Consider the following 24,543-nt stretch of genomic DNA (forward strand, 5'->3'; position numbering starts at 1 on the left):
GTTCAAGCGATTCTCCTGCCTCAGCCTCCTGAGTAGCTGGGATTACAGGCATGCACCACCATGCCCAGCTAATTTTGTATTTTTTTAGTAGAGATGGGGTTTCTCCGTGTTGGTCAGGCTGGTCTCAAACTCCCGACCTCAGGTGATCCACCCGCCTCGGCCTCCCAAAGTGTTGGGATTACAGGCGTGAGCCACCACACCTGGCGAGATGCACTTTTTTCATATTTATCTCTGACATTGGGATGTCTTACGAGTCATGCCTTCTTAGAATTACTTTTTTCCTTATTTCATGGATAATAAAATAATGATGTCTCTTTCAAGTAAAGGTAACTTGAATTCAGTAAAATATTTAAAAAATTGACTCTGGTTCCCATTGCCAATAGAGACCTTTTTTCCTTCCTTCAATTTTTACCTATTTTTATGCAATCTTCCCCCATCCCCTGCCCATCCTCGCCTTTTTGGGAGACCTGTCAATAGTACTTAGGAGGCTAAAATGTTTGCTAATGTGAAGATCAATGAAGTAGGTTTTGTGGTTGGTTTTTCTGCATACACATAGATTGACAAAATTATGGTTCCTACAAAACCAGTAAAAAGAATCTTCCATTGCTCCTTGACAATAAGTTTTTCACCTTATCATGAAAATGAGTTTTGTGTATTTGCCTGAGGAAATGGTAATTTTTTACAGCTCTAAATTTTTTGAAGAAGATGGATCCTTAAAGGAGGTACATAAGATAAATGAAATGTATGCTTCATTACAAGAGGAATTAAAGGTAAGTTAACAGATCAAACACTTCACTTCTAGATAGAGTTCATATCGAGTTAATGACTGACATTTTTTAGGGATAACCTGATATCTTGATTAGATTTATACAGTTATGTGTTGCTTAACGAGGGCTATACCTTCTGAGAAATGTATCATTAGGCAATTTCATCATTGTGCAAACATATACTTAAACAAACCTGTATTTTTACTTTTTAGTTTTCACAGGGAAAACCAAATGTCCCCAAATTATTGAATATCAATCATTTCCCCTATTTGATCTGTAATGCCAATATCACGTGCTGTATATCAGCTTTCTATATGTGCTCCATTATAATCTTGTGAGACCCCATCATAGATGCTGTCCCTTGTTGAACAAGATGTTGTTATTCCTTTAGCTTCATTGACTGAGACGTATTTCTTTAGCCGTAGTAACAAAGATTGCAATCTCAGTGGCTTACAACAACCATGGTGTGGTCTTGCTCACATTATATCTTGGCTGTAGCTCTATTCCTTTTCTGAATGTCACCTTCATCCGGGATCCAGGCTGAAGGAGCAGCCCTTATTTGGGACATGTTCTCATGGCATAAGGCAAACAGTAAGAAAGGTAGTGGAGCCAGGCATGGTGGCTGACGCTTGTAATCCCAGCACTTTGGGAGGCTGAGGTGGGCAGATCACGAGGTCAGGAGATCAAGAGCATCCTGGCTAACACGGTGAAACCCCATCTCTATTAAAAATACAAAAAAAGGCCGGGCGCGGTGGCTCACGCCTGTAATCCCAGCACTTTGGGAGGCCGAGGCGGGCGGATCACAAGGTCAGGAGATCGAGACCATCCTGGCTAACACTGTGAAACCCCGTCTCTACTAAAAATGCAAAAAATTAGCCGGGCGAGGCGGCGGGCGCCTGTAGTCCCAGCTACTCGGGAGGCTGAGGCAGGAGAATGGCGTGAACCCGGGAGGCGGAGCTTGCAGTGAGCCGAGATCGGGCCACTGCACTCCAGCCTGGGCAACTAAGCAAGACTCTGTCTCAAAAAAAAAAAAAAATAAAATAAAATAAAAATACAAAAAAAATTAACCGGGCATGGTGGCGGGCGCCTGTAGTCCCAGCTACTCGGGAGGCTGAGGCAGGAGAATGGTGTGAACCCGGGAGGTGGAGCTTGCAGTGAGCCAAGATCGTGCCACTGCACTGCAGCCTGGGTGATAGAGCAAGACTCCATCTCAAAAAAAAAAAAAAAAAGCTAATGGAAATTCACAACAGCCCTGAAAACTTTGCTTAAAATGGCCATGTCACTTCCACTCACATTTCATTGACCTGAACACATCACATGGTAATAGGCAGGGATATATAATCCTTCTTACAGAATAGAGGGAAGTATATTTGATAACAGTATATACTTCCCTCTACTTCATGTGTCAGTTCTACTTCATGTGTCAGTTCAGGTCCTTTGAGAACTAGATGTCAAGATGGGATTATAAGTGCAGGAGATTTACTGGACCTGAGAAGGATAAAGAAGAGGAAGCAATAACAGGCATGAAGAGCCTTCAGACAACACTGCAAGTCTGACCCCTGCGAAAGGAGAGGGGGTAAGAGGACAAGTAGTTAGGAAGAGCCTCAGACTGCAGTGCCATTTTAAGGAAGTTCCACTAGGCTGATGGGGAGTGTTTGAGCAAAGTTGCCCAAAAATTGTTCTATAGGCATGGACTTGCACTAATACCTGCACTGTGCTTAGTCATTGGCTAGGAACAGCCCAGGGGAAGTGTGGCTTAAGAGCAAACACACTGGTAGATCCAAAGCTGGGGCTGTTAAGTCGACTATGCTTTCCCCAGTTGGAGATCTTAGTAAGGAGTATATTTCCATACTCCTTACTAAGCCACCATACTCATCAGTAGAGCACACTAACAGAAAAGCAGTTAAAATATTTTGATTCGTATTACACTACTTTTTTCATATGAAACAGGAATTTTAGATGGTGAAAACATCCAGAATCTCACCCTTTTATTTATTTTTTAGAGACAGTGTCTTGCTCTGTTGCCCAGGCTGGAGTGCAATGGCATGATCTCAGCTCACTACAACCGCCACCTCTTGGGCTCAAGTGATCCTCCTCTCTCAGCCTCCAGAATAGCTGAGACCACAGGTGTGCACCACTATGCCCAGCTTTTTTTTGTACTTTGTGTAGAGACAGGGTTTCACCATGTTTCCAGGCTGGTCTCCAACCCCTGAGCTCAAACAAGCCACCCTCCTTGGCCTCCCAAGGTACTGAAGTACTGGGATTACAGGTGTGAGCCACCACATCCAGCCTGGACTCTCACTATGTTAACATAACTATTTTCACTCTGCCATGTGCTCCAGTTTTTCCTTAATATATGTATACTTTGATATAGTTGACAGTCACAGTGACATAAATTTGTGTCATGATTTTTAAAAAATTTGATACATCAAACATTGTTCCTGTTGCTACATATTCTTTAGTTGTTTTGTTTTTGCATTTTTTTTTTTTGTTTTTTTTGAGACAGAGTGTCAGTATGTTGCCCGGACTGGAGTGCAATGGCGCGATCTTGGCTCACTGCAACCTCTGCCTCCCAGGTTCAAGCGATTCTCTTGCCTCAGCTTCCCAAGTAGCTGAGATTACACACACCCACCACTATGCCAGGCTAATTTTTGTATTTTTAGTAGAGACGGGGTTTTGCCATGTTGCCCGGGCTGCTCTCGAAACCCAGACCTCAGGTGATCCACCTGCCTCGGCCTCCCAAAGTACACAGGTGTGAGCCACCATGCCTGGCCTCTTTATTTTTAATGGCAATATATTTCAGAGAGCAATGTTATGGAAAAATATCAACTTGGGCTAAAATAGGGAATGTAACGTAGAGGTATATCATAAGAACTATAAGCAGAAAGCAGCTGAACTTTAGGAAGGAATTGTAACCAGGAGCTAGAAAGCCAATAGAACTTTCTGTCTGCACATTGTTATCCTTCCAGACGTTTTTGTTTCTTCATCCACTGGCAGGCCAGAAAACAGCCAACCTATAGCTCCTGCATTTAGATGTCTTCTAGAGCATAAGATTTGCCAATTGGCTATGTGATACCTCCAGGTTGCCAGGCAAGAATCTAATTGGTTCTGTTTGGGTCAGCTCGGGTGAAAGATGGGTACAGGGGTAACTGGCAAAACTCTTATGTCAAGGCAAAAAGTTTGTAAAAAGTAGGCTTGGCAGACATCCTAAAAAGTGTCCACTAAAACTGGCAAAACAACTATTAGCCTACAATTGGAAATTAGTTTTTTTTTTTAAATGTTCTCCCCTCCCCCAGTTGTTTTATGTTATACTAAGAAACATCATCTTATATTTTTGTTGTTATTAAGATATATTCCCGAATGGAATTATGGCATCAAAAGTTATTGGTATTCATACTTTTAAAACTAAAGACACACAGAACTGATCTGCTTTTCAAAAGTAGTGTGTCTTACAGGAAAAACTCTTCAATAGTATCCTTTCATAATAGTAAAAGTCACTTTGTTTTCACTTACTGTGAGTTTCTTAGTGTTAGTATGCAGTAACTCTGCATCTGTATTTTTTGTTTCAAAGTTTTTTTGTTTTTTTTTTTTGAGACAGGGTCTCACTGTATTGCCCAGGCTGGAGTACAGTGGTGTGATTTCGGCTCACTGCAACCTCTGCTTCCTGGGCTCAAGCAATTCACGTGCCTCAGCCTCCCGAGTAGCTGGGACTACAGGCATGCATCACCACACCTGGATAATTTTTTATATTTTTAGTAGAGACGGGGTTTCACCATGTTGCCCAGGCTGGTCTCAAACTCCTGAGCTCAGGTAGTCTGCCCGCCTCACCCTCCCAAAGTGTTAGGATTACAGGCGTGAGCCACTGCAGCCTGGCCCATGAGTTCATATTTCAGTTTATTTCTGTGTATTTTCAGTGAAATTAACTGGCATGATAAAAACTGTATAAATGAGAAGTTACTACCTCTGAAAACGCATTTTATAACATATAAGGCTTATTTATAACCTACAAGTGCTTGTTACTGAGGTCCTCCAGAAAATAAAATGTATATAAAAGGCAAATAGTTTTCGGTATTATATACCACCAATGACTTTATATTATTTGTGAATCCAGACTATGTTAGTACAGAGGTTGAAATCTTAACCTATGCCCTTAAATTATTTTATTTTGCAGAGTATATGCAAAAAGGTAGAAGACAGTGAACAAGCAGTAGATAAACTAGTAAAGGATGTAAACAGATTAAAACGAGAAATTGAGAAAAGGAAACGAGCACAGATTCAGGCAGCACGTAAGTAAACAACACGTCTCTACTTTCTGTGCTAAAAATTTTTATTTTTTATTTTTTTGAGATAGAGTGTCGCTGTCACCCAGGTTGGAGTACAGTGGTGTGATCTCAGCTCACTGCAACCTCTGCCTCCTGGGTTCAAGCGATTCTTCTGCCTCAGCATCCCAAAAAGCTGGGATTCCAGGTGCCTGCCACCATGCCTAGCTAATTTTTTTGTATTTTTAATAGAGACAGGGTTTCACCATGTTGGCCAGGCTGATCTTCAACTGCTGACCTCAAGTGATCCACCCGCCTCAGCCTCCCAAAATGCTGGGATTATAGGCGTGAGCCACTACGCTCGGCCCTTCCTGTGCTTTTAAAGAACATAATACTACAGTAGCTATATTGCTGACATGAAAGAACACAACTTTAATTTTGTCTTAGAATACTGTGGCATATAAATTAGAATTCAGAATTATGTATGTTATTCTCACTTTAGATAATAAAACTGTTAAAATCTTTTTGACTTAATTTTACAATAGTTAATTATAAAAGCTTTGTAGAAGAAATGTTGTATGTTGAACTGTTACTCTATTTTGTTTAGGAGAGAAGAACATCCAAAAAGACCCTCAAGAGAATATTTTTCTTTGCCAAGCATTACGGACCTTTTTTCCAAATTCTGAATTTCTTCATTCATGTGTTATGTCTTTAAAAAGTAGACATGTTTCTAAAAGTAGCTGTAACATCAACCACCACCTCGACGTAGTAGACAATCTGACCTTAATGGTAGAACACACTGGCATCCCTGAAGCTAGTTCAGCTAGTACACCACAAATCATTAAGCATAAAGCCTTAGACTTAGATGACAGATGGCAATTCAAGAGATCACGGTTGTTAGATACACAAGATGAACGATCTAAAGCAGATACTGATAGTAGTAACCAAGATAAAGCGTCCAAAATGAGCAGCCCAGAAACGGATGAAGAAATTGAGAAGATGAAGGGTTTTGGTGAATATTCACGGTCTCCTACATTTTGATCCTTTTAACCTTAAAAGGAGATTTTTTTTATTTGGCTGATGGGTAAAGCCAAACATTTCTATTGTTTTTACTATGTTGAGCTACTTGCAGTAAGTTCATTTGTTTTTACTGTGTTCACCTGTTTGCAGTAGTACACAGATAAGTCTTAGTGCATTTATTTCACAGAGTGCTTTTTCAAACATGAGATGCTTTTATTTCCAAACCTTTTTTTCACCTTTCACTAAGTTGTTGAGGGGAAGGCTTACACAGAAACATTCTTTAGAATTGGAAAAGTGAGACCAGGCACAGTGGCTCACACCTGTAATCCCAGCACTTAGGGAAGACAAGGCAGGAGGATTGAGGCCAGGAGTTAGAGACCAGCCTGGGCAACGTATTGAGACCCATCTCTATTAAAAAAGAAAAAATTGGAAAATCAACAATAGCCTTATTTTCACAATATGGAAGGAAATTTATATGAAAAAAGTACGTTATGGCTAGAGTTGCCAGATAAAATGCTGGATACCATGCAATAAATTTGCAAAACATCATCTACAATTTAAATTTGTCCTACATTTGTACTTGCTAAATCTGGCAGCCTTAATTATTACACAACTATAATGCAACACAAACAGTAATCTCTCCCCTAGAGTCCTTTGCACGAAATTTAGCAAATCCATCATTTTGAATACAGTACAAGCCTGGTAATCAAGTGTATTTGGGATAGGCCAGTGGAACTCAGAATTGGTACATATATACATACATGTCTATCATATTCAATGTCTATTAGGTGTAAATCATCTTTATGTAAAAGACACTACTGGTTTGAGGATAGACTTGTCTAGGAATATTTTGTCCTCCTGTGACAACACCACTATCCATCCCAATGTAACATTTCTACAAAGGGAAGATACCTTAACCAGGCATACTTACATTTGCTAGTTGGAAAATCATTCTGAGCAGTTTTAATTCCATTCAATTGAATGGATTATTGTATGAGCTATTTGGGAATCAGATATAAATGAAAATCACACAGAACCACTTTTATTCAACATATGTAAAATGTGATGAGTGTTAACATTTTAAATAAGCAATCTGCTTAATGGACATTGGTATGAAGGGAAGTGTCTTTTTTTTTTTTTTTTTTTTTTTTTTTTGAGACTGAGTCTGGCTCTGTCGCCCAGGCTGGAGTGCAGTGGCTGGATCTCAGCTCACTGCAAGCTCCGCCTCCCGGGTTTACGCCATTCTCCTGCCTCAGCCTCTGGAGTAGCTGGGACCATAGGCGCCCGCCACCTCGCCCGGCTAGTTTTTTGTATTTTTTAGTAGAGACGGGGTTTCACCGTGTTAGCCAGGATGGTCTCGATCTCCTGACCTTGTGATCCACCCGTCTCAGCCTCCCAAAGTGCTGGGATTACAGGCTTGAGCCACCGCGCCCAGCTGGAAGTGTCATTCTTTACCTCACTCCTCAAACACTTTTCTATCCAAAGTTTGGTTTGAGTCAATATTGGCATCATACAACCACTTACTGTAAAATAAGTTTATTGGTGGAAACGTGATATAATTTATTCTCGATATCTGATGTTACAAACTTTAGGGTCCTTGAGATATGCAGGATCCTTGTATGTAACTGGCATAAACCCTGTAAAGAGATAATTAAAGTTCTTGAGAAAACATAATGAACAAAACGTCAGCTAGCTCAATTCAGTTGTTAAGGTGTTCTTTCTTACCCAGTATTTGAGCTCTCTTAATTGCTTTTGTGATTTCTTTCTGTTTCTTCCCACAAAGACCTGTAAAATAAAAAGCTTTCTTATTCATAAAAAATGTCAATATTTAAAGTTTGCAATTTTTTTTTTTTTTGAGACAGAGTCTCGCTGGAGTACAGTGAGGCGCACTCTCGCCTCACTGTAACCTCTGCCACCCAGACTCAAGCAATTATCTTGAATCAGCCTCCTTAGTAACTGGGATTACAGGTGTGCACCACCACACCCAGCTAATTTTTTTGTATTTGTAGTAGAGACAGGGTTTCACCATATTGGCCAGGCTAGTCCTGAACTCCTCACCTCAGGTGATCCGCCCACCTCAGCCTCCCAAAGTGCTGGGATTACAGGCGTGAACCACCACACCCAGCCTCAACAAGTTTTTAAGTCAAGGGTTGGTAAATCATTTTTGTCAAGTGCTAGAATAATAATATTCTAGGATTTCTGGGCCATACAGTCTCCATCACCACCACTCAACTCTGCTGTTGTAGCTCGAAAACAACCATATGGCACTATGTAAACAAAACTGCAAAAACAAGTGGGGTTGGGCACAGTGGCTCATGCCTGTAATCTCAGCACTTTGGGAGGCCTAGGTGGGCAGATCACCTGAGGTCAGGAGTTCAAGACCAGCCTGGCCAACATGGAGAAACCCCATCTCTACTAAAAATACAAAAATTAGCCAGGCATGGTGGTGCATTCCTGTAATCCCAGCTACTCGGGTGGCTGAGGCATGAGAATCGCTTCAACCCAGGAGGCAGAGGTTGCAGTGAGCCGAGATTGTGCCAGTGCACTCCAGCCTGGGTGACAGAGTGAGATTCCATCTCAAAAAAAAAAAAAAAAAAAAAAAGGTGGCATTTGTATATGATGAACCTAATCAAGATAAAAAGGGGGCAGGTCGGATTTGACCTATGGGCCATAGTTTGCTGACACCAAGTTTAAGTATCAATCTAGGAATGATTATAGGATCTTCCAAAACACCAACAACAGTTTTGTAAAGCCCAAGTTTTCTATATAGTTAACTCTGCATAAGACAGCAAAATAATAATCCCCTTGGCCTAGGAGGCTTTTTCATAGTAACTAGCTCTAGTCCCTGTAGTATCTGATCTAGTAGTAATTTATAGCACAATTTGAAAATTTGACAGTTTTCTTAAATGACAGAAATACATTGATATAATTCTTATCTACATATATATTCCCATGATAAAAAACAAAATACCTGTAATGTGCCTTCCATAAATGCATCCAGTAAATGGAGAAACAAACTGGGACAAAAGCTGTTTTGGAGTTTTATTCGGAGGGGAAAAAAAAGTATTTGTTATTTATTTCTGAATATGTAAATTTCAAAAAACAACCTTCAAGTTATATAAAGCTTTACTACATTTCAGACATATTTCATGAAATATGAGAAAAAATAGTTATCCATCCTGTTACCTTTTAAATATTTTCTAGTGTGTCAAAAGTCTATATATAATTAAATAGCAGATTAATCAGCATATTCATTCAATGTTAAATCTGTTTTCTTGACCTCCACAGATACTTTTCTAAAATATTGCTTGAAACAAGCTACTAAAAAACTTCATCTATCATGACAAGCTATCACATTACCCTCTGATAATAATCATTAAGATAAATTATCAGAGGGTACTGAGATTTTCCAGAGGTACAAGTACACCAGGCATTTGCTATAATTTATGTTTTATTTAAATACTTATTTAGAACTTTTCTAGGTGCCAGTCATTATTCTTGGCACTTTGCATAATCTTCCTAGTACGTGTGTTTCTGTAATTTCTTGGTTCTCTCTCAAAGGCAGCTATCACCTTATACTATTATCAATATACAGAATTTTTTTTTTTTTTTTTTTTGACAGTTTCGCTCTTGTCACCCAGGCTGGAGTGCAATGGCACGATCTCGGCTCATTGCAACCTCTGCCTTCTGGGTTCAAGCAATTCTCCTGCCTCAGCCTCCCAAGTAGCTGGGATTACAGGCATGCACCACCACACTCAGCTAATTTTGTATTTTTAATAGAGATGGGGTTTCACCACGTTGGCCAGGCTGGTCTCAAAATCCTGACCTCAGGTGATCCGCCCGCCTTGGTCTCCCAAAGTGCTAGAATTACAGGCGTGAGCCACCGCGCCCGGCCAACATACAGAATTGTAGCGCTATTCACTTGCCCCAAATTTGCAACTTCTAACTTGCTGAGAGTTAGACAAGAGATAAGTAATATGTGAATCAGTGATATGGGTGGTGAGGTAAAGAGATCAGCTTCACCATATGAGCTTTTTCCAAAGTTCTGACCCTCTCCAATTGAGAATTTTGACAGAATTGTAACTCTGTCAAAAAAAAAAAAAAATTACAGTGAGCTATTAAGATGTTTGGTGTAGTGAAAAACACAGAGTGGAAATAATAGTAAGTGGGGAGAGCCAAGGTGCTTTTACTTGAATAAAACAGAGATATGCTTATACATAGAATTATAACCAAATTTGAAATTATGAAGCTGCTAAAACAGTTACCTCTACAAAAGCCTGCTATAAACTGACTTGATTCTCTTTAAGCAGATCAGAAGAAAAACCCTAAAATATAGTGAAGTAAAACCAGATCTCACCTGTACATTCTTATAATCTACACGCTTTCCACACAAGATACATTTCTTAAGAGGTTCTTTATAAGGATTTTCCATTGTAATGGGCTAGGGAAAAAAACGAAAGTGTGATAATAGGATGTGTTAATTCTGAATTTTAAAAGGTTACTATTCTACATTCAAATCCATTCAAAGGATTAGTTATACCTTTCTTACTGTGTACATATTTTATATAAGCACTTTATTTTGTTTCAGTTTAGCCTACAAATGAACTCATGGGAAGATTCTGGAATAAAGTACAATCTTTGTAGAATAAAAGAGTTTACGGCAGAACAAAAATGATGTCTGATAAGAAAGTGATTGTTGCAATGCTTTGCTCAGATTGTAGATAATGAAAAAATTTTTAGATTTAAGAAAACTTGTAACACAATAGATAACATACGGCATTCTTAAATGAGTGCAATCCCTAATTTATCCATCTCCATGTCTCTATCAAGTATTTTTTCACTATTTTTATACATAATGGCCCATGACTTACTGTAATAAAAGGTTGTTTTGACTTTATCACCCCAGGCTACTATATAAGTTTGCATTAGCCTTTCTGGCTTTTCTGTTACCACCACTGCCCTAATGCTTCTGCCACAGTGCCTCCCTCCTACTGTCAGTATGGCTGTCTCCAGGATAGAGGTTCTTAATCTAGAAATGGCTCTGAAGCCCATGACTCCCTGTAATCGTATGCAAAACTTCAAATGAATGGAACTTTGTGCCTTTTTCTGTGGAGAGGGTCCATAACTTTGATTAGAGACAAAGTGGGATTTATGAACTAAAAAAGGAATAATGTCCCTTTACTTTCTTAAAGTATGGTGCATGGATTAGATTACCAAGACAGATGCTCAGAGAAACTAGACAAGTTCTTTTGTTTTTTCCAATTCTTCAAACTTTCCAATTTACATTCAGCTCACGTGACTACTATTCAGCTCTGTGCCAAGTGCTTTGTATGGTCTGATTAGTGTCAAAGTACCTTTGCATGTAGTAAGAACCTGTGCTTTCAAGTCCATGCTAATACTATAGCCAACCTATAGCTAAGCTTTGTACAGTCTCTTTTCAGTTATCTAAAATTCTACTCACCCAAACTACCTTTTAAAATTCCCAAATCATTTGCTTATAAAGGGCTATGTAAAGAAACCGATTCCCAAATCACATATCCTTAAATTTAAGATCTAGGAAGAAAAATATGGTATTATAGCAGCTTTGCTTCTAATCTAGGAATTCCCCTAGTTCCAAACTCAACTGACTACAATCAATTCATCATCATTTCTGAACTCAGAGTAATTATCTAATTGTTTTGTCCTACAGCAGAACTCTATTCAAGTAGCTAAAATAAAAGATGTTAGAGTCTAATACCAGTTCTCGTTTTAAAAAGAAAAAAACATTTGGTCATATTTGCAAATGCCTTACTAATAGAAAAAAAAAATTCTTACCAGGTCCTCGTTGCTGGATACCTGTTTATATTGTGAACAACCTCTTCTCCAAAGCACTGTGATTAAACAGAAACAGCAATTAACTATTTATTTTTCATAGCTGAATAGCTAAATATTTTTGTTTTTATGGAGACAGGATGAACTAAGGGACACGATATTAAAGGTTTTGTATTCATTATATTCAGAATGACTGGTTAAAAACCTTTATATTTGGGACAGAGTAAGACTCAACATGGGTGTGCTTTCCAGGGCTTTGGGGCAAAAGCACGTATTTTCCCACCCATACCTGCTCTCTTTCTGACATTGATTTTCCCTTCATTCGCATGGTTAGAGAAAATTCTTAATGCAAATTCTTACAGGAGAAGCAACAGGCACTATCATACAAAAAGAAAATGAGTAACAGACCCGTCCCAGAGAGAATTTATAGAGAAACACAGAGAAGATAAAATGGCAAAAATTACACAATTTTGTTCTGTTTGGGGACCTTAGACAACTGGAATTTGCTACTGGGCGACTCTGGAAATGCCCCTTCCTCACTAAGATTATCCGGAGATCTTAGGAAAGTCTCTGCTTTTTAATTAAGAACCACTCTAGCTTCCTCATACGTTTAAAGAAAGGAGTGGATTAGACGACTCTAAAACAGTCAAAGGCGATTACAGATTCCCAACCATCTTGGAGAAAATTGCCTAGAAACTAGAGTCGTTTTGCTAACAGGGACGACTCCACCAACCATTAGGACTAAGGTTAATGCCTGCAACGCTACAACGGAGCATAGAATATGGAGACTTTACCCGTTTGAGTCCCGAGATGTGTAAGGCTGACAGCAGCCGTTACCAGGCGTGTCAACTTCTTCCTCCCTAGACCACCGCAAACAGCAACCATAGCTGCCATGGTTCCGCGTTTGTTCCACTTCCTTTCGCTCCGAATCGTTCCGAAAGGCCCCTTCCTCTGCTTTTCCGCTGTGGACTCGAGTACGCGGTTCAAAGGTTCCGCAGGAGAACGCTGAGGACCCGCGAGAGTAGGTGAGGTTTTTCAATACGCATGCGCAGCACCTTTCTGTTCTAGCCCTCGCTACGCTGCAGGTCACGTGAGGCTTATGATTGGAGAAGGAGAACGTAGAAGTTTATGCTTGCTTCCGGTCCGCGAGCCCAGAGCACTAACTTGGGGTCTTTTCCCAAGGTGGATGTAGAAGCGGGCGCTGGCCTCCCACTCTCCTTTCCATTTGGGCTTAGCTTCTGGGTCACTGAGAACGACGTCTGAATAGGGCCCTGGATCCTTGCCATGGATGAAGGTGGTTCCCGCATCCGCCGGCGGGTGTCTCTCCCCAAAAGGAACCGTCCAAGCCTGGGGTGCATTTTTGTCGCTCCCACCGCGGCCGAGCTCGAGCCCGGAGATGAGGGGAAAGAGGAGGAGGAAATGGTGGCTGAGAACAGGCGGCGGAAAACCGCGGGCGTACTGCCGGTCGAGGTACAGCCCCTTCTACTCTCAGATTCCCCCGAATGTCTCGTCCTTGGAGGTGGTGATACAAACCCGGACCTCCTACGTCGCATGCCCACTGACAGAGGGGTGGGAGACCAGGTACGAAGGGCTTGGAACTTGAAACTGCAAACTTTTGGCATCCTTCCCAGATGCAAAGAGTTGACCAGTTTTATCGCCTTCGTTTACTTTTCTTTACCACTGTTAATCGGCACTTAGGAGGTATTGATTGCCTCTATATAAATATGAAATGTAAACCCCGAGACATAAAAGTTGTACACGCAGCAAATAAGTGGCTGACGGAAACACAAATCTAGGCTTCCAAATAACTGCAGCTCCTACTGTACAAATAAAATCTGCTGTTTATTGAAGACCCATTATGTTAAACTAGTTACATTGTCTAGATTTTACAACAGTAATCAGGCCCTGAAAAGTTGAGATACTACAGTTCTTGCTCCAAATCCTGTTGTCGTAATCACTTTACTATATTGCTGCCTCCAGGTTTGTTTTTCTAATGTGTAGTAGACCACTCCAAGTCAGTATTCAGATTATCAGTCTCAATTCCAAATTCCTAGGAACTCCTTGGAGTGTCTAGGGGTACAACCATGTTTCTGTTACAGGCCAGTCTCTGTAGATTGTAGTCTGAGAGGGAAGCGCTGCAGTTATCAGAAACTTCGAATGCACTGACATTTCAGTAGACGTCTGCCAGTCTTCCTGCTGTTTTAGTATAGCTTTAACAATTAGAATCTGGCCAAGTGCGGTGTCTCATGCCTATAATCCCAGTGCTTTAGGAGGCCGAGATGGGAGGATCACTTAAGCCCAGAAGTTCGAGTTCAAAACCAGCCTAGGCAACAGAGACCCAGTCTCTATTAAAAAAAAAAAAAAAAAAAAAAAAAGAAAGAAAAAAAGAAAAAAGAAAAAAGTGGCTGCAGCCACTGCACTCCAGCCTGGGTGACAGAGCCAGACCTTGTCTCAAAAATTAGAATCTCAGTATCATCGTAACACTCCTAAACCCGCTGTTTAGCCAAGTAATTTAACCTCTTTGGGCCTCCATTTCTTCAGCTGTAAATTGGTGATGATATCTATTTACATATAGGTCTATGATCCATATGTGACCATATAATTATATACTTGGTACAGCCCTAGGCTGAAGTGTTTTTTGGGTTTTTGTTGTTGTTGTTGTTGTTGTTTTTGAGACAGAGTCCCACTCTGTTGCCCAGGCTGGAGTGCAGTGGCACGATCTCGGCTCACCGCAACCTCTGCTTCCCAGCAATTCTCAGCCTCAGCCTCCAAGTAGCTGGGGCTACTGGAGAGTGCCAGTGTGCCCAGCTAATTTTTATATTTTCTGTAGAGACTGGGTTTGACCATGTTGGCCAGGCTGGTGAAGCTTTTATTCTTAATGAAACTGGAATTGACCATAAGCGTGTTTGTTCTCTTTGCAGCATAATGACAGTGAAGAGGACATGTTTGGTGACTATGATAGCTTTACTGAAAACTCCTTTATAGCTCAAGTTGACGACCTGGAACAAAAATATATGCAACTTCCTGAACATAAGAAACATGCTACAGATTTTGCCACTGAAAATCTTTACTCAGAAAGTATCAAAAACAAACTCAGCATTACTACCATAGGCAACCTTACTGAATTACAAACTGATAAGCACACAGAGAACCAGAGTGGATATGAAGGTGTCACTGTTGAACCTGGAGCTGATCTTTTGTATGATGTACCTACCTCACAGGCCATATACTTTGAAAATTTACAGAAGTCTTCAAATGATTTGGGCAATTGTTCTATGAAAGAAAGGGATTGGAAGTCATCCTCTCACAACACTGTGAATGAGGAACTGCCCCATAATTGCATAGAGCAACCCCAGCAAAATGATGAGGCCTCTTCCAAAGTCAGAATTAGTTCAGATATGAACAGGAGAAAAAGTATTAAAGATCATCTAAAAAGTGCCATGACTGGAAATGCCAAGGCCCAGACACCAGTATTTTCTAGAAGTAAACAGCTCAAAGACACTCTCCTATCTGAGGAAATTAATGTTGCTAAGAAAACAATTGAGTCATCATCAAATGACCTTGGTCCTTTTTATTCATTACCCAGCAAAGTGAGAGACCTTTATGCCCAGTTCAAGGGAATTGAAAAATTATATGGTAATGCTTTTTGCTGGAATAAAAAATTTTTTTTCCTATTATTACCATAATATTGGTGCAAGTCAATAGAAGCGAATGCTTTCATGGTCCATACTAGTTCTCATTTTGAAAACAAAATACTAGTCATCTCTCAACCCCTTCCATTCCTACCTATCCTGCTACCACTGAACCTCTTTCCTTCCCTCACAGTCACATTTATCAAACCAGTTATCCTTTCTGTCTGTTTCCTTACCTCACATAATTCCTCTAATTCCTCATCTATAAGAAAGGGATAATAAATTGTTAGGCAAGTTAGATTCTGGTTCAAAGACATGCCAAATTAGATGTTGGTAATGATTTCCAATAATTATGTTGGTAGCTTCTAAGTAAGAACTTTAGTAAATTACCCCACTCTAATTCTGGGTTCTGTGCTCTCACTTAAGATCTGATGACTAAGACGTGTTACTTTTAATGTTTACCTTACCTGACTTCTCAATAACTTACCTGACGCTGTTGACTACACCCTTCGTGAAATTGTTTCTGGATGTCCTTACAACCACTCCTGTTTTTTGACTCTGATTGTCTAGTAGATCCTCAGTTTTCTTAGCTTGTATTTCCTTGGCTGGCTCTGTCTTCTCTACCAAAACTTAGCTGTTGCAGTATGTCTTGGATACTCACATGTCTTGAGTGAAAGAAATCCATATTAGTAATACTGTTGATTAAACCAAACATCATTCCCCCCTCACCAGCAGCCGCAGCCACCTCTCTCCACGGGCACAACCCCACCACCACCCAGATGCTCTGCCTTGTGCTGCCTCTCCCAAAACTAGACATCGTTAAAGACAGCTGCAATTAAGTTTTAAGTCAGCGATGTCCAATCTTTTGGCTTCCTTGGGCCACATTGGAAAAAGTATTGTCTTGAGCCACAGTAAAATACACTAACGATAGCTGATGAGCTAAGAAAAAAAATTGGAAAAATAAAATCTCATAATGTTTTACAAAAGTTTACAAATTTGAGTTGGGCCACATTCAAAGCCATTCTGGGCCTCATGAGGGCTGTGGGTTGGACAGGCTTGTTTTAAGTGCAAAGAAACAGTAATATTAAGAAGGTATCTTGTTTTTAAAAAATCCAGGGTCCTTGCATATATTTCAGAAACATGTCATTTTAGACAAATAAGGGACAGTTGCTGCCATACTGGAAAGTCAGCCCATCAGCCTTCCACTTCATGAGTTTTATGGAACTCCTGTTAGGATCTTATGAATGATATGAAAACTTGGGTTCTTAGGGAGAAGACAGTCAGGTTGGAGCAGAGCTACAGGAAACAAAGTCTGATAAAAGACTCTACAAAAATCTAAATTGTGAGGTTCATGGTTTAAGAGCTAATGGTGTGTATTACCCTGGAAGTAGATGTTAACTTTCTTCTCTCTGCTTTTCTCCTAGCACCTTGCTTTTTGTTTAGTCTGCCAGAATGAACACCCTGAGGACAGGGCTCTATCTAACTTACCTTTTTCTTAACTAGCACTGTGCCTGGTACACTCTGGTAGGTTCTTAGCTGCTGGGGGTTGTCACTTAACAATGCAACTTTAGCACTCTGGGCCTAGTTCCTTGTCTATAAAAAGGGATAAATTTTTTTGCAAGTTAGAGGCTGTGTTAAGGACATGCCAAATTAGATGCTGGTAATGATTGTCAGAAATTATATTGGTAGCTTCTAAGTAAGAACTTCAGTAAATAACAACTTTTAAAATCTTTTTATCTTTAAATCTGGCTTAATAACATGACAGATTAAAGCATAAATACATGTGCTACTTTTTATTAAGCTAAAGCAGTGGTTCTCAAGTGTGGTTCCTGGACTGCAGCATCAACGTCACCTGGAAATTTGTTGAAGCGCGTGTTCTCAGACACTTCCCCAGACCTACTGCATCAGAACCTCTAGGAGTACGGCCTCGCAGTCTATGATCATGGCTCACTACAGCGTCAACCTCCCAGGCTCAAGCAATCCTCCCACTTCAGCCTCCCAAGTTGTGGGGACTATAGGCATGTGCCACCCTAGCCGGCTAATTTTTTTGTATTTTGTAGAGATAGGGTATCATTTTGTTGCCTAGGCTGGCCCTGAACTCCTCTCAGCCTCCCAAAGGGTTGGAATTATGATATGAGCCATTGTACTTGGCTAGTTTATTTTTTTGATGTGAAGATTATATTCATAAATATTATTTTGTCATGTTATACTTAAAAATCTGAATTGGATAAAATGTGGCTATGGTTACATTATATTTTGGCATAAACATCTAATTTGATAATTAGGGTGATACCAATCTGAAGTATTTTTCAATATTTATTCAATATTAAATTTAAGTATTTTTGAAATATTTTTGAAGAAAACATATTCACAGTCACTTGTAGTATTTGGGAATCACCCAAAAGCACAGTAAGTTAAAGTCACTTTTAACTGTCTTTCAGATATAACTTTCTTTTTTTTTTTTTTTTTTTTGATAGAGATGGGCTCATCTTGAAATCCTAGTTGCAAGTGATCCTCCTGCCTTTGGCTCCCAAAGTGCTGGAATTACAGACGTGATCCACCACTCCGGGCCAATGATCTGCTTTTTTTTATATATATATATACTTACCTGTATATTGAACATACATAGATCCATCTACTATTCATTTTTAAACTGCAGGGAATCACATTGGATGATTATACAATAATTTATTCAGCCTTTACCCCCGCCACCATGGCACTTTGTCACCTACCAACAATGCTGTGTGAACATCCTGCAAATAATCTTTATATGCTTTGGCTTCCGTTCTGTAGATGTAGAATCCCAAAAGTAATACTGCCAGATCAAAGGCAATGTGCAGTTCTATTTTTTATACGAGGTTACTTTCCACAAGGATTCTAGCAGTTTATGTTCTCACAACCATACATGAGAATGGCTGTTTTCCCCCACGTTAGTCAGCTCTGGATTTTACATGTGTGAGGCTTTTTCTTTTTTGGTAGTTATTTGTTTTTTATTTTAAAAATTAATTTTGCCAACCCAGTAGAGAACAGTTGAGCATCTTCTCATGTATTTATTGGCCATTTGCATTTCTGCTGCTTATTGACCATCTATTTATTGGCCATTTGCCATCTGCTATGAGATGTCTTAAATTTTTTGCTCATTTTTCTAGTGATAAAACACTGAAGCATATTTTAAAAGACTTTTGATGATTTTTATTGTCAAATTATCGTACAGAGTAATTAATACTAGTTTTTACATAATATCTTGGATCTGATCTATTTTCATGAATCCTGCCTTGCCTAGTTGTGGGAATCCTAGACGTGCCAGTTAATAATTCTAGTCTTTTGTGGTTTAAACAGTCTTAACCATTTAAAATGGTTTGGACCCATTCAAAATTCAGGTCTCCATGAGAGCTAAAGTTTTTATTGGTTTGTGTAAAACCTGATAGGTTTGTTTCCCTCCTCCCCCTACTTCTCTGAGGTGGCTTTTGGCTGAATGAGGAAGGGAAGCTTACATAATCTCCTTGCAGAACATAAGAGGAAGACATTAGAATTCACATAGGTCCTTGTACTGTCCGTTTGTTCCTCTGATATCCCAGATGGCACTCCTTGTCCACGAGGCTGCTACCTGCCCTGCTGTAATATTGGACCCACGTCTGCAGCTGGTGAATAAATGGACTGGTTGCCTACCTTGTTGCCTAGGCCTGAACTAGGTTCACTGGCTGTACTACTTGCACATTTGGGATTTTTGACATGTGCCATTGGTTATAATTACATTTATCTTTATGAGAAGATTGCCCCACAGGAAGGGATTTGATTTTTTTCTTAGAAAACTTTTGAGTTTCAAAGTTTGGAAGGAGAAAATAATGCCTTTTTTTTTTTTTAATTCCACAGAATGGCAACATACTTGTTTAACATTGAATTCTGTGCAAGAAAGAAAAAATTTAATATATTCATTGCCAACAAGTGGTGGAAAAACCCTCGTGGCTGAGATTTTAATGCTACAAGAACTGCTTTGCTGTCGGAAAGATGTTTTAATGATTCTTCCATATGTGGCAATTGTCCAAGAAAAGGTGTGTGTGTGTGTGCACGCGCGTGTGTGTTTTAAAACATGTTATTTGCTAATACTTTGACATTAAGATCTGAAAACTAGCCTAAATGTAGTAACTTTGTATTGTTGGGAAGTACCTCTTTTTAAAAAATTTTATTTATTTATTTATTTTTTGAAATGGAGTCTTGCTGTGTCACCCAGGCTGGAGTGCAGTGGCACGATCTTGGCTCATTGCAACCTCTGCCTCCCAGGTTCAAGCAATTCTCCTGCCTCAGCCTCCCGAGTAGCTGGGATTACAGGCCTGTGCCACCGTGCCCAGCTAATTTTTGTATTTTTAGTACAGATGGGGTTTCACCATGTTGGCCAGGCTGGTCTCAAACTCCTCATCTCCAGTGATCTGCCCACCTCAGCCTCCCAAAGTGCTAGGATTACAGGCATGAGCCACTGCGCCCGGTGAGAAGTATCTCTTGATGGAGAATTAATATTTTTAGGATATATAAAAGTAGTATACACTACTTAAAATCTCTTCAAATACTAATTACCTGTTGCTGAAAGTTTTACATTTTCTGAACTATTGGATTAAACATCATCTTAAATGTTCTGTTACTATTTACCCTGCTTTTTCTTTTTTGAGATGGAGTCTCCCTCTGTTGCCCAGGCCGGAGTACAGTGGCACAATCTCTGCTCACTGTAACCTCTGCCTCTTGGGTTCAAGTGATTCTCCTGCCTCAGCCTCCCAAGTAGCTGGGATTGCAGACGTGCGCCACCGCACCGGGCTACTTTTTGTATTTTTAGTAGAGATGGGGTTTCATCATGTTGGATGGGCTGGTCTCGAACTTCTGACCTGAATTGATCCTCCCACTCTGGCCTCCCAAAGTGCTGGCATTACAGGTGTGAGCCACTGTGCCTGGCCTTACCTTGCTTTTTCAAGCAGAAACTATTATTAAAATGAGTTATTCTGATCCTTTTTTTTTTTTTTTTGACAGAGTCTTGCTCTGTCGCCCAGGCTGGAGTACAATGGCGTGATCTCAGCTCACTGCAACCTCTGCCTCCCAGGCTCAAGCAATTCTCATGCCCCACCCCCCACCCAGTAGCCAGAATCGCAGGCACACGCCACCACACCCGGCTAATTTTTGTATTTTTAGTAGAGATGGTGTCTCACCATGTTAGCCAGGCTGATCTAAAACGCCTGACCTCAAGTGATCCACCTGCCTCAGCCTCCTAAAATGCTGAGATTACAGGCATGAGCCACCATGCCCCTGATGCTTTTTGACATCAAAGGAGACAGTTGAAATTTATTTTCACGTGTATTTTAGAAGTTGCATTTGTTTTGCAAAGATCAAGACATTACATCATTTCTTATGTATGTGTTACCTGTGACCTTGTTCCTGTTGATGGGTATTAAACACTACTTGATGGGTATTAAACACTACAAGCTTTTTTGAACCCCATGAACATCTAATGGAGTTTTTATATGTGTTTTTTGGTTTTATTTATTTATTTATTTATTTATTTATTTATTTTTGAGTCAGGGTCTTGCTCTGTCGCCCAGGCTGGAGTGCAGTGGCATGACCAAGGCTTACTGCAGCCTCAATTCCTTGGGCTCAAGGAATCCTCCCACCTCAGCTTCCCGAGTAGCTGAGACTACAGGCCTGCGCCACAACGGCCAGCTAATTTTTTATTTTTTATAGAGATGAGGTCTCACTGTGTTGCCCAGGCTGGTCTCACCCTCCTGGGCTCAACTGATCTTCCTGCCTCAGCCTCCCAAGGCACTGGGATTACAGGCATTGGCCACAATGCCTGGCCTGTTTTTCTTTATTGTAACTAATATTCTAGATTTCAGGTTTGTCAAGTTTTGGTGTAGAACTCGGTTTCTTTGTTGAAGAATATGCTGGAAGCAAAGGAAGATTTCCTCCAACTAAAAGAAGGGAAAAGAAATCACTATATATTGCCACTATTGAAAAAGGACATAGCTTGGTGAACTCGTTGATTGAAACTGGAAGAATTGACAGTCTGGGTCTGGTTGTTGTAGACGAGGTTGGTTAATACTTTTGTAATTTGTCAACATTTTTTTTATACTAAATATTTATTATTCTGGTTATTGTGTGGATCTGCTTAGTACCTTAGAACCTCTATAAAAATAAATTTATTTTAACATATAGACGATATAGGTGAAGACATTCTATGCTTGATAATCTTAAATTTGGTTTTGTGTCAAGTGTTTCTTAAAGTGTGAACACGTATATGTGTAGTATAAAATTTTATAGGCCGGGCGTGGTGGCTCACACCTGTAATCCTAGCACTTTGGGAGGCCGAGGCAGGTGAATCATTTGAGGTCAGGAGTTCAAGACCAGCCTGGCCAACAGATGAAACCCTGTCTCTACTAAAAATACAAAAATTAGCTGGGCGTGGTGGTGGGCGCCTGTAATCCCAGCCACTCGGGAGGCTGAGGCAGGAGAATCACTTTAACCCAGGAGGTGGATATTGCAGTGAGCCAAGATCGCACCATTGCACTCCAGCCTGGGGGTCAAGAGCCAAACTCCATTTCAAAAAAAAAATTTTTTTAATAGTACTTATGAATCCCAGATTTATAAGGATTTTGTACAAAAAGCTCATTATCCTAAATACCAGTGAAATAATATACATGTATTATAGTTGTTATATTCAAAATACTTGAGAGTTATAAGCAACTCTTTACAAATAAATTTTATATGAATATATGCATGTTTTATATGAGCATTATATGAAGATTTACTTCTCTGCCTTTTTTTAAAAAATCTCGAAGTTGCACATGATTGGTGAAGGAAGCCGTGGAGCTACACTGGAAATGACCCTAGCAAAAATCCTCTACACTAGCAGTAAGTGTTTTTTAAATGAAGTCATGAATTGATTTATAATCAAGAGACTTATAAAACACTTAATTGTATCACTGGCTGCATTATGTAACCTAAAGCAAGATACTTAAGTTTTTTGCCTTTGTTTTAAAATTTCTAATGAATAGAATTTTGAAGGTAAATGAAATTGGTATTTGAAGAAGTCCTCTATTATTATCCGCTACTTAACAGCTATGTGTGCCCAGGCACATCTCTCAACCCCTGTGTTTCTTTATTTGTAAAACAAGGATAATAATGGTACCAGCCTGATGGAATTGTTGTAAGGATTGTGTGAGTTAACACATGTATTGCATTCAGCAGTGCTTAGCACACTGCATTCAGTAAGGGTTTGCTGCTGCTACTGCGGCTATCTTCATCACCACCATAGTAATATATATAATATAAATATAATAATAATATTATAAAGCACTACACTTAAATAGGTCACTTTAAGGAGCTATTTTACAGCATCAAGTAGTCTTTAAAGTATATGAAAAATTTATTCTAAATGTCATAATCTACTATTGATATGCTATTGCAATATTTACCGTATATATGGAAAATTTAACTATAAAGGTCAAATCTTAAAAAGTATTTAAAAAATTTCAACAGCAATAATATTTAAGCAGGTTATAGCATTTTGTAATTGTTCATTCAAAAAAATATTGATCACCTACTGTGTGCTAGGCACTATTTTAAGTGCTAGGGATACAGCAGTGAATAAAACAGTCCCTGCTTTCCTCAAGCCTGTATTTTAGGGCATTCCTATTTGACTATTCTATGAACAACTAAGCCTAACTAAGGCTTAGTCTGAGCCCAACTCATTGCCTTCAAAGCCATTCTTCAGCCTGAATTCTCAACCACCACTCTCCAGCCAGCCAAGCCAGGATCCTACATATTCTATCAGCAACCAAATCCTATCTGGTTTACCTCATAAATATATTTTTACTTCTCTCTCTCTCCTATCCCTCATTACCACTAAGTCTTTAGTTCAGTACCTCATCCTTTCTACCTGAATTGCCACAGAAATCACCAAGTTCTTCTGTCTACCCACTGCCCTTCATCCACCAAATCCATCTTTCTTTAGCGCAAGTAGAATGATCTTTCCCAAAATATAAATCCTATTAGTTTATTTTACTGTTTACCATTCTTTAATAGCTTCCCTTTGCTTTCTGCATAAATCCCTAATTTCTTAGTACAGCCTTTCTTGATTTGGCCCCATGCCCACCTCTTCAGCTTCATAGTCTATCCTTATGGAATGAGAAGGATATTCCCAATTATTTCTCTTTCAGCCAGTTTCTTGAATGACTATTTCAAGACATAGGAGCAATGAAGAAACATTTGCAAAGAAGGCCTATTTGGGTGTTCATTCAATAGCTAAGTCTATAGAAAATATCCATTTTATATTGCCCAGGATGTCATATGGCTTCATAAGCTTCACTCCACCTTTATTTAAAGCAATAACATCACCAAAAACTGTAGTCCCAGCTACTCGGGAGGCTGGAGCAGGAGAATCGCTTGAACCCAGGAGGTGGAGGTTGCAGTGAGCCGAGATCATGCCACTGCACTCCAGCCTGGGCAACAGAGCAAGACTCTGTCTCAATAAATAAATAAATAAATAAAATTAAAAGTTAGCTTGATAGCAAGATCTCATAAAGGACTTTTCATGGGCCAAGAGTTGGAGACTCATTTAGCCCTCTATCCTACTAACTGTCCATCTGTCTATAGCCATACCTGTGGAACATATCATGCTTTTCGTAAAGGGGATCCAGATAGTTAAAAGCAAATTTATACTCATTATTATTGTTTAGAAGCCTTAATATCCTACTTCTTGCGAAGTTTAAAACTCGATAAACTTCTAAGTAGTAACTTTCAGGATACCTGAAAAATTTCATTCTTCAAATGCCAGATTAATACTCTGGTAATATATTTGTAGTTTTCTTTTTTTAAGAGGTCAGGTCTCACTGTTGCCCAAGCTGCAGTGCAGTGACACGATCATGGCTCACTGCAGCCTTGACCTCCTGAGCTCAAGCAATCCTCCTACCTCAGTCTCGTAAGTAGCTGGGACTACAGATGTGCACTACCATGCCCAGGTAATTTTTAAGTTTTTTGTTGAGATGAGGTCTTACTGTGTTGCCCAGGCTAGTGTTG

The 24,543-nt window shown here is 39.7% G+C and overlaps 3 protein-coding genes across 20 annotated transcripts in view; 2 read left to right on the top strand and 1 right to left on the bottom strand.

Moving 5' to 3' along the window:
* ABRAXAS1 (abraxas 1, BRCA1 A complex subunit) overlaps positions 1 to 7,865 on the top strand; it is a 24,485-nt gene extending 16,620 nt beyond the window's left edge. For all 3 annotated transcript variants that reach the window (XM_078003412.1, XM_015138386.3, XM_028848454.2), the window contains 3 exons: positions 686 to 770; positions 4,939 to 5,053; positions 5,634 to 7,865. In XM_078003412.1, coding sequence (XP_077859538.1) covers positions 686 to 770; positions 4,939 to 5,053; positions 5,634 to 6,067 — 634 coding nt within the window. In that variant the 3' untranslated portion in view covers positions 6,068 to 7,865. The remainder of the gene's footprint in view (positions 1 to 685; positions 771 to 4,938; positions 5,054 to 5,633) is intronic.
* MRPS18C (mitochondrial ribosomal protein S18C) lies at positions 7,582 to 12,798 on the bottom strand. Its single transcript, NM_001266126.1, is given in 6 exon segments — positions 7,582 to 7,683; positions 7,772 to 7,831; positions 9,018 to 9,075; positions 10,404 to 10,487; positions 11,861 to 11,916; positions 12,652 to 12,798. Coding segments are annotated over 6 exon segments (435 nt in total). The 5' UTR covers positions 12,752 to 12,798; the 3' UTR covers positions 7,582 to 7,606.
* A 187-nt stretch (positions 12,799 to 12,985) lies between these two features.
* The window catches only part of HELQ (helicase, POLQ like), a 48,134-nt gene continuing 36,576 nt past the window's right edge, over positions 12,986 to 24,543 (top strand). For 5 of the 16 annotated variants that reach the window (XR_001444775.3, XR_001444774.3, XM_015138384.3 and 2 more), the window contains exons 1-5: positions 12,986 to 13,438; positions 14,779 to 15,493; positions 19,363 to 19,541; positions 21,356 to 21,556; positions 22,305 to 22,377. Coding sequence is in view for 7 of the 16 variants with exons in the window: in XM_001104832.5 (XP_001104832.3) it covers positions 13,142 to 13,438; positions 14,779 to 15,493; positions 19,363 to 19,541; positions 21,356 to 21,556; positions 22,305 to 22,377 (1,465 nt within the window). In the remaining 9 variants the exon portion in view is untranslated. The remainder of the gene's footprint in view (positions 13,439 to 14,778; positions 15,494 to 19,362; positions 19,542 to 21,355; positions 21,557 to 22,304; positions 22,378 to 24,543) is intronic. The other 11 variants (XR_013417852.1, XR_013417851.1, XM_078003410.1 and 8 more) reach the window with 3 other exon arrangements.

The sequence above is a fragment of the Macaca mulatta genome, chromosome 5 (assembly GCF_049350105.2).
Source record: "Macaca mulatta isolate MMU2019108-1 chromosome 5, T2T-MMU8v2.0, whole genome shotgun sequence".
In the NCBI taxonomy this organism is placed as follows: domain Eukaryota; kingdom Metazoa; phylum Chordata; class Mammalia; order Primates; family Cercopithecidae; genus Macaca; species Macaca mulatta.